The sequence below is a fragment of the Euleptes europaea genome, chromosome 1, assembly GCF_029931775.1.
Source record: "Euleptes europaea isolate rEulEur1 chromosome 1, rEulEur1.hap1, whole genome shotgun sequence".
NCBI lineage: Eukaryota > Metazoa > Chordata > Lepidosauria > Squamata > Sphaerodactylidae > Euleptes > Euleptes europaea.
In genome coordinates, this window is record NC_079312.1 from 56,762,718 (window position 1) to 56,778,038 (window position 15,321).

Genomic DNA, 15,321 nt, shown 5'->3' on the forward strand with positions numbered 1-15,321 from the left:
CTGGATTCCTGGTAGTAACTAACCCTATAACTAACTGACTGCCCACTAGGTCCAATTTCCCCATATAAATAACACAGAAAAGTTTGTGGACCCACCACTGAGAAAGTCTCTTCATTTTATTTTTTTTTAAATGCTTGGGAGCTGCTTGAGAGATGCTCTATACATTATGCTTTTTCTCAGCCATAGCAGCTGCCCACTCCAAGAATTTGCAGTGGAACATAAGAAGAATCCTGCTGGATCAGACCAGTGATCCATCTAGTCTAACATCCTGCCTCACACATTGGCCAACCAGTTCCTCTGGGCATAGAGGCTGAAGCATTCCCCTGATGGTGCCTCCTGGCACTGGTATTCACAGGTTTTGTTCCTCTGAACATGGAGGTTCCCTTTAGTGTCATGAATCGGCCTAATCTGTTTAATTCCCTTTGAAAGGTGTCTATGCCTGTGGCCATCACTACATCCTCTGGCAGGGAATTCCATATTTTAATCATTCACTGTGTAAAGAAGTATTTCCTTTTGTCCATCCTGAATCATGCCCATGATGGGACGCCCTTAATTTCTAGTATTTGGGAAGAGGGAGAAAAAGTCCTCTTTGGAGAAAAAAATACTTGTAGCATACTTCAGGTCTTATAGTAGATACATATTTCCCTACCAGAGATACATATTTCTCTATCATACTTCAGATCTTATGGTAGATACGTATTTCCCTACCAGAGGTTATCTCCATATAGGAAAAATGTAGCTCATGAAGCAATCCAGGCCCAATCAAGCATTACAGACAATGAACAGAATAAGGCTAGGCAAAAAGCAGATACTCTTCATAGTCACCCTTAAGTAACTCTTCCTCATAGATGTCCCAAGTTACGCCTGTTATAATTAGTACTACAGTCTTTGAATGACAACTACAAACTATGAGACCACTTTCTGTTGGTCGGTGTTCTGACCCAATACATCCCTTCATGTGTTGCGGTTCTTCGTGCACATCAGCGGCCTTTCCTTAGCTCTATCACACAGAAGTTACTACTGTAGGGACAAAGAAAGCTGGCCGGTAAACAAGTTTGCACATTCCCGTCCTGTTCCAAAAGCCTCTTTATCCAGAACTAGAACGGGCAACTGAAATATAGGTGCATGTCACAGTCGGCAATGCCTGTCTCGAACTATTTTCAATTTCCTCAAAAATGTATCAGCCCAACATAACAGGCAGGACACTATTAACTCACTAAATGGTGGTGGAAAGTGCTGTCAAGTCACAGCTGACTAATGTCAACCCCTTAGGGTTTGCAAGGCAAGAGACATTCAGAGGCGGTTCTGCCTCTGCATAGAGACCCTGGTATTCCTTGGTGGTCTCCCATCCAAGTACTAGCCAGGGCCAACCCTGCTTAGCTTCCGAGATCTGACGAGATAGGGCTAGCCTGGGCTATCCAGGTCAGGGCAACTTATCCATCTCTTCTGACAAACTGAATCTTGTGGGATCTTACCAGTCTTCTCCATTATGATATTAAACCCCCATAGAGTTTTTTTTTAAGTATTTATTCCCATTTTAATAGAAGAGCTGGTCAAGAAAATCGTTGGTTGTAAAGGGGCATTGCAAAGGTGTTCATGTTGAACTCAACACTTATGCATCTGTAGTGCTACAAAAGGCACATCAAAACTTTGAGGCTCCACAGCTTCTCTCATGATGAGCTGGAGAGGACTGAAGGCAAAGTTGTACAAAAGAAACTTAGTCTAGCTCTTCAGATCTACAAAGGCACCCTTCTCCACTCACATAAGGTCTATACCACCTCAACTACATTTCCTAAAATGACCCTGTTGCTTGGACTAGGGCCAGATGCAGTATTCCAGAACCACTGGACTAGAAATCAGCATCTTGTTTATTCTCATGTCTACAGAAGTAAACACCAGGTTTTTTACAGTAGGCAAACACTGGTCACAGACAGATGACTTCGAGAAAAAAGAAACAGCAAGTTCAGTGTGCGGAACATTCCATCTCTCTGTGCACTGAGATATAAGAGGCAACACATTCCAATGAGAAACAGAAGACATGAGCAGCAAGTTCTTGCTCCGGCTATATTTAAGTGAGGAATGTGACCTTGTGCAACTTATTGTGTCTGTTTCTTCATTCATAAAATGGGAATCATGTCAGTAGCACATCCTAAAGTCACAGAACGGTGACCAAATAATGAACATGCATTAGTACACTGCCCCGATAATATCAGACCTTCAACAACTGAACACAACTCCCGTCTCACATCCATGAAGCAGTGTACCGATCAGTCCTGTCATAAACTGTCTTTCTAAAACACAGTCCAATGGGACTAAAGCTCAAGCCAAGCACAGGAAGAAAAGATATATCAAACGTGTGTGTGTGTGTGTGTTACGTACAGTCAAGTCGCTTCCGACTCATAGGGTATGAATGAAAGTCCTCCAAAATGTCCTATCTTTGACAGCCTTGTTCAGATCTTGCAAATTGAGGGCTGTGGCTTCCTTTATTGATTCAGTCCATCTCTTGTTGGGTCTTCCTCTTTTCCTGCTGCCCTCAACTTTTCCTAGCATGACTGTCTTTTCCAGTGACTCTTGTCGTCTCATGATGTGACCAAAATACGACAGCCTCAGTTTAGTCATTTTAGCTTCTAGGGTCAGTTCAGGCTTGATTTGATCTATAACCCACTGATTTGTTTTTTTTTTGGCAGTCCACGGTATCCGTAACACTCTCCTCCAACACCACATTTCAAAGGAATCTATTTTCTTCCTATCAGCGTTCTTCACTGTCCAGCTTTCACACCCATACATAGTAATAGGAAATACGATGGCATGAATTAATCTGGTATCAAACTATTACTGAATGTTATTACCTTTAAATTAGTTTTCAACATAACAAAACTGAAAGGGAGAGGGGAAGTTGTTTAGTTACTAGATTACTTAATATCTAAACGCATATCCTTGTCAAACACACTAGGTAGCTAGGACACACGAGCTAAGAGCTGTCACAAGGCACACTCCGCGGTATATACCAACTCCCAGAAATATTGATTACATTCTCATTACATCTTTGTTTTTATCATTTTGCATTAAAAATTATTTTCCCAAGCAATCAATATGTTCAAGGCTAACACTTCTATAATAAGCCACCCCATATCTTCCCCTCTGCATTCTTATTCACGAGGAGGTAAACTAGCTTGTGTATAAGAATATATTTGTAATCTTGGAAAATTAGAAGCTTAGCTCAGAAAAAATATATAAAAGGCAAAAACGACTCAAAATTTCAGACCATTCCTTAGACCGGATCATAGAATCAGCATGTCTTGGCTTAAGAGGAACCCCCTACTAGGTTGGGTACTTCCAGCAGCATTCCAAGGCCCTGTGTACAACTTTACTCAGTTGAAAATGCAGTTAATGCTAGCTGTGTTTACACAGGGAATATCCAGCTGTAATTATAGGAATGATGTTATGATAACAGGAAATCCATGCCCTGTGGAGATACTGAGGAAGAGGCTTACAGATATTTGCTAATCATCACCAACAAGAAGCTTTTGTGTAGCTGGAGAACGATGATCCTCCCTCTCCCTCCACACACACACACACCCTGTGGACTTGGATCCACAGATGGTTTAAATCATCCACACCAGCATATTCTGCAGCCTCCAAGACAGATATTTGTTCATGTTCAGTTATGGAGTGATTTGATTCTTCTTGTTGAAAGAGCAGAGCCATTGTCCATAGGGATTTCCCCCAAGATGTGCCTGCTTAATATAACACAGCCAGTAGAGTACAGCGGTGCAGCAGATACAAGGAAGGAAATGGTGAGGCAACTTTGTGACAAAGGCAGACAGAGGATGAATGATGGTCAGGACAAGACAGAGCATGAATGATGGTCAGGACAACTGCTAAAGCTACTAAAAGGAATGAAGTCTACCCTCTGCAGATTCCCAAAACAGACTAGCTGGATTCTCTATTTGCTATTTATCCCAGGAGACTTCCTGCATAGTTCTCAAGACATGAAGAAAAGCAATCTGGTGTTAGCAAAAGCAAAAATGGTACATAAAAAAAGATCCCTGCTATGTAATATCACTGTTCCAGGAGTACGTGAAGGGCAATGCTTCGTCTGAAAGAACACTTAGGTAGAAGGGATACTAGAAACACATGTAAGTGTTGTTCAAGGCCAAATTCTTCGGTACAGAAATAGTTTCAAAAGTCATTAAGGAAGCGAGTGGAAGGAAATCTCTGCCCTTTCCATTCCATCATTCTCACCTCTGGCTTTAACCTCTAAAGCTCAAGGCATCTTGCTCCATCAAGGCTGAAGAACAGAAACCTGCAAAGCTATTGCCACACAAAAAGGGGGCCACCTACCTTTTTGATCTTGCCTCTTCTTGTTCCAGCAAAAACAACAGTGTGCCCATGGTAGTCATAAGCAGCTACTGATGTCATGCCATCTTCCTTGTCCACAAACAGTGGCACGCCTTCAATGGTGATGGTCCCACCCAATGGTTGGTTAAAATCCTGCCCACAGAAATTGTCATCGATTTGCAGAGGCTGTAGGAGAGAAAAGCAATGGGGAAAGACAGAGAGATTAGCTGTTTGACAGCATTCCAGCACATCGTGTTAGGACCGCTAATGAGAACAAGATCTAGAAATGTGCAAATCACAAATGACACAAATAGAAGTTTCTAGAGCAGATGATGCTGGCTTCTTTAAGAATCAGAGTGTATAGGGGGCTTCCAGTGGTCAGGAGTTTGGCCACCTCATAACTTTCCATTCCTTCTCATGTTTCCCAAATGTCCCATGGGCACCCTTCTCATTCCAACTCGGTGCTTTAAAAATATCCCAGATTGCACATGCGCAACGTATGACTATTACATGTCATACAAATTCATTCAAACTTTCCATCACTGATTCTCTTTCCAAAGTCTTTTTAAAAGAGTGGAAAAGGGAGACCGTTGCCAAGGGAAGTGAAGGAATGAATCTAAAACCGAAGGAATCTAAAAATTCATATCTCTCGAGTTCCTGTATCTTAAGTTCCTACTGTAAAAAATCAAAAGGACAGCATCATAAATGTATGCAGAGATAAATGCACGAATGGGCTGATTCAATCATTACTACAGAAAAACTACATATTAAAATTGATAGAATCTTAGAATCACAGAATTGGAAGGGGCCATACAGGCCATCTAGTCCAACCACCTGCTAAATGCAGGATCAGCCTAGAGCATCCCTGACAAGTGTTTGTCCAGCCTCTGCTTAAAGACTACCACTGAGGGGCAGCTCACCACCTCCCTAGGTAGCTGATTTCACTGTCAAACAACTCTTACTGTAAAAAAATGTTTCCTAATATCCAGCCGGTACCTTTCCGCCCGCAATTTAAACCCATTATTGCAAGTCCTATCCTCTGCTGCCAACAGGAACAGCTCCCTGCCCTCCTCTGAGAGCCCTTCAAATACTTAAAGAGAGCAATCATGTCCCCCCTCAACCTCCTCTTCTCCAGAAGAAACATTCTCAACTCCCTCAGCCTTTCCTCATAGGGCTTGGTCTCCAGGCCAATGATCATCTGAGTTGCTCTCCCCTGCACCCACTCCATTCTGTCCACATCCTTTTTGACTTGAGACCTTCAGAACTGCACACAGTACTCCAAGGGCAGCCTAACCAATGCTGTATACAGCAGAACTCTGACATCTTGCGATTTGGAGGTTATGCCTCTGTTGATGTACCCCCAGATCGCATTAGCTTTTTTTGTTGCTGTTTCACACAGGCTGCTCATATTTAACTTACGGTCCACCTGTACCCCAAGATCTTGTTCACACACGCTGCTACCCAGAAGTGTATCCCCCATCCAGTATGCATGTCCCACATTTTTGTTACCCAGATATAGAACTCGGCATTTATCCTTGTTGAATTGCATCTTGTTCACATACACCAGGGGTGGGGAACGTCAGGCCCGGGTGCCATATAAGGCCTGTGAAATCATTTGGTCTGGCCCTTCATGGGTCCTGGCTTATCTCTAGCTCAGAAGGATGCTGCCCTGTCTGAATCTCTTGGGCCCAGCTGGGGACAGCAGAGCTCAAAAGTTGGTCGCTTTACATGGCAGACACTCGGAGCCGTCTCCGGTTGTGCCTCTTGGCTAAATGTTTGACCAAATATAGCAGGCTAATTTTTAAGTTGATAATTTTGTATGGCCCGCGAATGATGTTATAAATATCCAAATGGCCCTTGGCAGAAAAAAGGTTCTCCACCCCTAACATACACCCACTTTTCCAGTGTGTTCAGATCTCATTGAATTCTATCTCTGTCTTCTGGTGTATTCGCTGCTTCTTCCTATCTGGTGTCATCTGCAAATTTAATGAGTAATCCCTCCACACCCTCATCCAGGTCATTTATAAAAATATTGAAAAGTACCAGGCCCAGAACCAAACTCTGTGGCACCCCAATGGACACCTCCCTCCATTCAGATGAAATGCCATTGAAAACTACTCTTTGAGTGCGGTTCTCCCACGGTCCAGTCCAAAGTCCTCTAGTTTACCTATCAGAAAATCATGGGGAACCCTGTCAAAAGCCTTACTGAAATCTAGGTAAGCAACATCAACTGCATTCCCTCAATCCAGTAGGCTCGTCACGCGATCAAAGAAGGAAACAAGGTTGGTCTGGCAGGACCTGTTGGGGACAAATCCATGCTGGCTTCCCCGGATCACCAAGTTGTCTTTCAGATGCTCGCAGATTGATCTCGTTAATATCTGCTTCAGTATATTTGCTGGGTCAGAGGTCAAACTGACTGGCCTGTAGTTTCCTGGGTCATCCCTCTTCCCTTTTTTGAAAGTTGGGATAATGTTCGCACTCCTCTAGTCTTGTGGCACATCGCAATCTCGTGATCACACCCCAGCCTATGCCCTATAATATGCGAATGTTATTTTTTACTCCTTTTTAAATTGTGTATATATCATGGAAACATGCTTGAGAAGACAGCAATTGGTTAAATGTCCTTCCAGCATATGCCTGCCCTTCTTTCAGGAGTGGCATTAGAAAAATTAGACTACACATTATCTTTCCATTTTACCTAAGCCCGTATTTACTTACATAGTTAGCATAACGCACCATCTAGGCCTATATTTTGGGCATATTTAGGATGTCGATGCAAAGGCCTGAGTGTGGGGGGAGGGTCAACAAGATGGAAAGTTATGCTGCCTTCCTCCTGCTCTGCAAGGCTAGCTAACCGGGGGAAAGTATAAGCGAGCACCAGAGAAAATAGGAGTAATTGAATCTCCATTTCAAGTGTGAAACGCCAGTCCTGGAATGGGGCTCAAGGAAGCGGAGACAGAATATAGCCGAAATCATAGCAGTACAGTTCACCAGGGACCACTTTTGCTTCCCATTGTTCAGCCCTATGGAGAAGTGAAAGAATTGGCAGGTATGTGGGGTCAGCACTCTTTTAAGGAGCCATCCATTGAAAGAGTATAAGAACAAAGAATTAGTGTAAGTGGCAATAAATTCTGCATTCACAGGAAGAAGCACTTTAAAAAATGACTGCCTGATCGTTTTGCTGCTTTCTTCAGCAGTTTACAGAGTAATCAGCAGAAAGAATATTCATGCAGTGGAATAGGATACAGGGAAAGGAAGGCTGCTAATACAATCAACCTATCATTAGCTCATCCGATAGAACAGAAGTTGGCCTTAATGTGATAGAAATGGGTAGAAAAGTAAAAAAAAAACTGGTTGGTAAGATCAGCACCCCTCTAATCTAATTAATCTTTTTCCAGGTGGCCCAAGACATAGAGGACATCAGCCTGATTTGGCTAGTGAAATTTGGCTGCCACATGGAGCAAAACAGCTCCATATATTTCTACAGATTATTCTTTAATAAGTGTTTAAAAGTTATTCTGCACTCTACAGAGAATGAAATAGGTTGACCCTTGCCAGAATGGCTTACAATCTAATAGCCATGGGACAAGAAAGGAAGAACAACGGAGGGAAGAGGAAAATATACAGATTCAGAGATCACATCCGTTCCCTCCAAAAAAGATAACTATATGTAAAGACCACTGAAGCAGTCTGTTCCCAGATGGAGGAACCTAGCAGTAGCTAGTTAGAGTCAGTCTGAGTTAGAGACCCCATCTGTCTTTCCCTCCCTTAAAGAGAGCTGCCAGTCACCTAAACTCAGTTCCCAAATATATATATATAGAGAGAGAGAGAGAGAGAGATTGTTAAAGTGTTGTATATAATAAGTATAGCATTGCAAAGGGGGTGACAGTGTTACTAAGAATTTCCCTGTCATTTTGCAGGAGCCAAGTTGCATGAGCTAGCAGCTGGCCTACTAGAGGGAAGGCCTCCGTGCACATACTTTAAACCAGCACCACTTGAGGAATTCGTTTTGTTGGCTTTTATCATAGTCCCAAGCACAGCTCTTAGCATCTGTGCTACAGGGCCCAAGGGGACTAGCGCTATATAATTCCACACACCTGTGTGCTTTCCAATTCTCCCTTGGGTCACTCCTAAGTAGGGAATGTTGTATTTCATTGACTGTAACAGGAATGGGCATGCAAGCTGTACACACAGGCAGAATCACTACAGAATCTGCCCATATATATTGCTTTCTGCAGTTTGAGATGAACATTTGCCACATCCTGTCCTAAGCAGCTAGGACTTGTGTGTACACAGATGTTCAACAGCTCCTACACTCTGTTCCAGACAGAGACACAATTCAACAGGGGATAAAGCGCACCCTATTCACAAAACAATTGACAAGCATTAAAGGAGTGAGGAAAGAGAGAGATAGCTTCATATGTATTCGTTTGAGAGAGTGCACTGTTAGCAAACTACCTCCAGAGGGAATGACAAGTAAGTAAGGCTTGTCCATCCATGGTCATACTAGTAACAAGTGGTAAGCATATCATGGCCTACATTTCGTATGCGTTCACAGAAAGCTATTCGTCAGGCAGTATGGACTCTATATCACATGGGGAAAAGTGAATTAATAATTCCATGCTGGCTACAAATACTAAAACAGGGAAAGAGGACAGTTTTAAACTAGACTCCTGGTCCATCTGGGAGGTCCCCCAGGAAAAGACTAATTTAATTTCACCTGGAAACTCCTTTAACTAGCACTGACAGGGGACTGCTATTTTCAGTGCAAACAGAACTCCAGGAGGGACCAATGGGTAGGAAAGCTAAACCAGAGTGCAAATTAAGGGTTCCAGTTCCCACCCTATCTTTTGCAATAGCTACCTTAACTCACTGTTTTTAGAAGGCTATAGGGAGTGGGGGGAGAGAGGCAGCACGATATAGCCTAATCTCCTCAGATCTCAGAAGCTAAGCAGGGTCAGTACTTCGAAGGGAGACCTCCAAGGAAAAACTCTGCAAAGGAAGACAATGGTAAACCACCTCTGATCACTTTGCCTTGAAAGCCCCTTGCTGGGGTCGCCAGATGTTGGCTGCAATTTGACGTCACTATACACACATAGGGAGCAGGATTGACTTCCTGTGGTGTACATGCACAAATACACTCCTCCAGATAGGATTTTTCTACTTGACATGTGTTTCTGTGGCTAGTTGCCTGAGTGAGGAAGATAATTTGGTTCCCTGCCCTGTTTCACAATGTTTACTTAGGCTGTCTTTCCAGATCCATCCATGTTCTATCCTCCAGGCAGGGTCTCTTAAGTTAGCTGGCTGCCTCCCCCATCCCTGGTTTTTCTCAGACAGACACTTTCTCCTGTCGGTCAGTGGGGGTTACCGCACTTGAATTCCCAGTGATGTATTAAGAGTTTGAAAATGTTATAAAAAATACTGTTCGCACTTTCTCTATGTATTCCCACCGATGTATTAAGAGTTTGAAAACGTTATAAAAAATACTGTTCGCACTTTGTTTGGCCCCTTTAGCTATGAAGACGTCTTCCAACCATTTATAAGCCGTGGTATCCAAAAACCCTTTTAAAGCAATGTTTTTTACAACATTTTCAAACTCTTAATCCATCGCTGGGAATACAAAGTGCGGTAACCCCCAGTGTCTCCTACCATACCCTGATGGTTCCAGCTGCCTTAGGCTGGCTCAGGGACCTTTCAAGCCAAGTGGAACAACCTCATTAGCTGCACCTTAAACTTCTTCACCTCATAGCTGAGGCAACAGCAGGACCTAAAAGGACCCTGGGACTCAAAATTAGCATATTTCTGAACTCCGGAGTAGTGAGGAGGAGACGGCTGAGGAGGGCAATTTAAATGAGCTGTCAAAGTGAGGAGATAACTATTCTCCCTGTTGAGCTGGAGCCCTGAAGGGAAGAGGCAGAACAACTGCTTGAGAGGAATTTTTTAAGACTACCTGGCCTCTTTGATTTGCTGATCCAGAACAGGAGGCCATGGAAGAAACCAATTCCTGAACATTCTTTTCTGGAATTACTAGAGGAGCAAGAGGACAAATCCCAGCCTAGAAGACAATCAGAATCTTCTGAATGTTCTCTGTGTCACAGTCTGAAGACATTTCACTGGTCAAGAGAGAAAGATGAGTGAAAGGAATCATTGGATATGCCTCATTCTTGGCTGGTGCCATCTATCCTTTGTCTCAGCTGATACTGCTTACCTGGAAGATTCTCTGTTAAGGGAGCCCACCAGGGAATTTCCCTTTCTGAGCCCAGTTCTCGCAAGTATAATGAAGGTTCTAGCGATGTCTCTGTAGGAACAGCTTATGAGGACCAGTGGGAAGAGCTAAAATTAGTGAAGCTAAGGAGATAGAACTCATGGTCTTCATGAGAGCCAGTGTTGGTAGTGATTAAGAGTGATGGTTTGGAGCAGCGCACTCTAATCTGGTGAACCGGGTTGGTTTCCCCACTCCTACACATAAGGCCAGCTGGGTGACCTTAGGCTAGTCAGAGTTCACTTAGAGCTCTCTCAGACCCACCTACCTCACAGGGTGTCTGTTGTGAGGAGGGGAGGGGAAGGTGATTGTAAGCCGGTTTGATTCTTCCTTAAGTGGTAGAGAAAGTCGGCATATAAAAACCAATTCTTCTTCTTCTTCTTCTTCATTAAGGGGCCCTCTATACTTTTCAAGGACTGGCAAAACAACCATAATTTAATTCCAGACAGGCACCCACCAAGTGTTTTCAGAAAGAGTGCAAGGCCAGGTTGGGTTTTTGCCCAGTGGAGCTTCTAACTGGCCACTGAACATTCAATTGGATATGCAGATTTTAAAAACGTGCTTTGGCAGCAGTTGCCACCACAGCACAAGGATTTTCACTGTGTGACTGAAGGTAAGCAATGTGTATAAAAGAAAATATTTTTAAACAATAAGTTCATTTTAAAGGTACCCTGTTAAACACAGCTTCTGCCTGAAACGCTGAAGAGTTACTATTGCAGTTATGCATGACCTCATTTCCTGAGATTTTGTGGTTGGCTCAGTTTCCTGTGGTGGCCATTTTGTGGTTGCACCCACCACCCTGTGTCAGAATTTCATATGTGCCCGCAGGCTTAAAAAACTTGGGGGACCCTTGTTCTAACTAGTTCCTCTTCCTTCATCCTTAGCCTTTTTCTCTTCCACAAAATTGAGGTTTTCTTCCCTGATCTCCTTGTTAACCAAGAAGTTCCTCATTGCAAATATCCCTTGACTGGCCCTGTGTGACTGCTAGAGTTCAGACTCATTTCCCCACTCCAAGGTACAAGGAGGAAAGAGGAATGCTGGTGAAATTTCTGTTGGTTAACATGCACTGTGTGTGCTCCCCTTTGGCATTTGAGGCAGGCCTAGCTGCTTGGTGCTCCGAGAGGATGACAAGGCGATAGGGAGAAAACACCACAAGGAAAGAGGGAGGGAAGGGTCAGCAATGGGGGAAATTCCTTGAACCATGAAATCTGTTCCTATCTCTACCTCAGCAGGAAGAGAGCTGTTGCCATGGCAATCTCTGGTCCAGCAGTCTCTGGCCATGAATTTAAGGGTCTGGGGGATGCAGAGAAAATAGAAAACAGGGAGACTGAAGAAATAAGTGAAGTGCTAAAAACACTACGACCAGCAATGTGCCAGATCAGACCCATGAGGTCTTCAATGGGGCAATGGACGTACGCTGCACACTAAAACCCTGGCTCTGTTAATTCAAACAGAGTATGGTAATGAAAGAGCTACAGTTCCCAGCAGCCTTCAGCTGTGAATGTTCATCACACACCCAAGAGCAGACAACTGGCTGGCCCAGCTCAGAGCCCAGCACTGCTAAGAGACCGGGCCAGATGCCCTCAGAATTACACACACGAACTTAATGGTTATGACATGTAGTAACAGTTTGAAAATATTTGTTTTCAACTCATAGCATGGCTCTTCTTTTCTCACAATTGCAGCAGAAGGCTGGGAGCACAATCTGCAGTCAAGTCCATAATATGCAGACCACAGCCAGCGCAAAGGATTTTTTAGATGCTGGAATGTGCCCCCCCCCCATGATATATTCAGCACAAACGGTACTATACCAAGCATGTGTGGGGACCTGCAGATTCTAGGGCCTCCAAGCCTATATACACTTACATGGGAGTAAGTCCCAATGACCTAGGGTTACCAAGTGCCCAGTGGGGTGGGGGATCACCTGCCCCAAGTCCTGTTGCTCACCGCTGCTCAGAAAGGCAGTGGGAGAAAATTAAGAAAACAAAAGCAGTTTCCTTTACTTACTAGAAGTTCATACAGGTAGTGGCAAAGGGTAGCTCTAGGAATTGCCAGAAACTCTGTAGTAAAACCACAGCGTTTCCACACAATGCTCCTGTCAGTTGCCAGGCATTGCCTGGCAGGTATTGCCTGCCAACCCTAAGTTTCGATAAATTTAGAGTGAAATCTGGTAGCAAGTCTGAAAATTCTGTGGAAACACTGTGTAGATTTTTTTAAAACCCCTACTCTCTTTCCTATTTTTTATATCAACACCAGATATAATACAGGTTGAATATCCCTTATCCAGACATCCGATAGCTGGACTGCTCTGAAAACAGGACGTTTTGACCCGGCATGCAGGCATTACTCACAGGCCCTCAGCAGCACCATTGATAGTTCAATAACACACAAAATTATTAAAAATTACAATCAGGCCATGTATATAAAGTGTGGTGTGTGTAAAGTGCCGTCAAGTCGCAGCCAACTTATGGCGAACCCTTTTGGGGTTTTAATGGCAAGAGACTAACAGAGGTGGATTGCCAGTGCCTTCCCCTGGTATTCCTTGGTGGTCTCCCATCCAAATACTAGCCAGGGCTGACCCTGCTTAGCTTCTGAGATCTGACGAGATCAGGCTAGCCTGGCCATCCAGGTCAGGACGTATATAAAGTACCAGTATATATAATGTGTAAATGAATTTTGTGTTTAGACTTGGGTCCCATCCCCAAGATATTATGTATATGCAAAAATTCAAAAATACGGAAAGATCCAAAATACAGACCATTTCCGGTCCCAAGCAATTCAGATAAGGGATACTCAACCTGTTACTAGAAACACCATCTAGACAGCAGAATACAAGAAGGAATGGAAACAGAATTCTATTTCTGACAGAAATTTTCCAGGCAACTTAAACCAGACACACATTTTCAAATAGATGACCATTACTGAAGCTTGTGTATCTGCTTGCATAAATCTCTGCCTGAAGCCAAAGAGAGCACAGGAGATCCAAACAATAAGGACACCAGAGAGACCAGCTTCCTCAGTTTCACCTTTTAACCTCTGTGCTCCATGCAAAGCTGGGACACATGAAGTAGGGTTGGAAGTAGGGTTGGAAGTAGGGTTGCCAGTTGGAAATACCCGGAGATTTTGAGGGTGCAGGGTGAGGAGGGAGGGGTTTGGGGAGGGGCTTCAATGTGACATAATGCCATAGAGTCCCCCTTCCAAAGCTGCCATTTTCTCCAGGAGAACTGATCTCTGTCGCCTGGAGATCAGTTGTAATCTCAGGAGATCTCCAGCCACCACCTGGAGATTAGCAATCCTAATTGGAATCTCTCTCTGTGTGTGTGTGTGTTTGTGTGTGTGTGTGTGTGTGTGTGTGTATACACACCATAGAGAACCCAAAGGCTGATAATGATCAGGATTCTCTAAAAGTTTAAAAATGTACAAGCTCCATAATTAAATCAGCAGATTTCTCTTAAAGGGTTTTATACTAGATAAGCAATATGGCCCCTTAATGCAGAAGATAAATTATTGCAAAACCTTCCTGAAGTAGTCTCAAACAGCAAAAAATTCAAATAATTAAAAACGACTGCTTATTTATCTATTAAACCTCATGACTGAAAACCCTTCTTAATTTGGAAGCAGAATCATTATTTTTTGAGCATTTGAAGGTTCACAGTTCTGGAAATGAATGAGAAGTAAACAGAAATGTAGGGTGATGCAAACAGCTTTGAGGCAAGAATGAACACTTTGTGAAGATGCACAATTCGTTTTCACATCCTATTTGTACCCAGCCAGGGTGCCTTTTAGCCATCCAGCTATTTGCAGTCTTCCAGGCCCACACGCCTGCCTGCTTTCCTCTGGGTTTTTGTAGTGCGCAGCACAGAACAATTCCTCTCAAGTTGTGCAGCTAAAAAGCCTCAGCAGGCGCTCACAGAATTGCAGCAGCCGCTCACGAAACTGCACCTTTGCAGGCAATAACAGCCCACCTCTGACCCTACACACTCTGGTTAAAAGGGTGATGAGAAAAGCAACAGAAAGAGCAGGAAGCCTACAGAGCCAGCTCAGGCCCAGCAAATTCACAGCTGTGGTTCCTTTTGCTTGCTCAGCTGTTCTTGAATCCCACAGCTCATTTTCACAGAGGTTTCTGATGAGGAAGCAGCAAATAATTAGGCCTACGAAACAACTCACAAAGTCGACAGAAGGGGACTGCTTTACTTGTTTATAGGAATGCCACCTCTCCCTACGAGGAGGGGAGGGCATCACATGCCCAGTTGCTTCATTATAATATATTAATGTTAAAGTGTACACATTCAAATTTCTCCCATTAGTACTGAACATTTTTAAAACGTTTAAAACCCAGAGTGCTATGTCATCTACCTCTGTCTTCTAAAAGCATACGTACAGTTGTTAATAAGTGTTCTCTCTAGTCTTAAGATTACATCTGACTCACAGAAAATAATTTTATTACTCTAGAGCAGGGCTTCTTAAACTTTTTCCACTTGCGACCCCTTTTGGCCGAGAAATTTTTATGCGACCCCGGGTATAGAGGTATATAAAATAGGTATACAACTCAAACATTTGTTGATAATAAATCATAAAGAATTTTATTTTAAAACAATTCTTTGGTATACATATAATTTTACCATTTATTAAAGACGAAAGCAAATTTGCATACTGTTACCAAATTTTTCACGACCCCCATATTCAGTTATGCGACCCCCATATGGGGTCGCAACCCA

The 15,321-nt window shown here is 43.3% G+C and overlaps 1 protein-coding gene across 4 annotated transcripts in view; it reads right to left on the minus strand.

Moving 5' to 3' along the window:
- The window catches only part of PLXNA1 (plexin A1), a 366,161-nt gene that overhangs the window by 274,112 nt on the left and 76,728 nt on the right, over positions 1 to 15,321 (minus strand). For all 4 annotated transcript variants that reach the window (XM_056853406.1, XM_056853393.1, XM_056853399.1 and 1 more), the window contains exon 3: positions 4,345 to 4,527. In XM_056853406.1, coding sequence (XP_056709384.1) covers positions 4,345 to 4,527 — 183 coding nt within the window. The remainder of the gene's footprint in view (positions 1 to 4,344; positions 4,528 to 15,321) is intronic.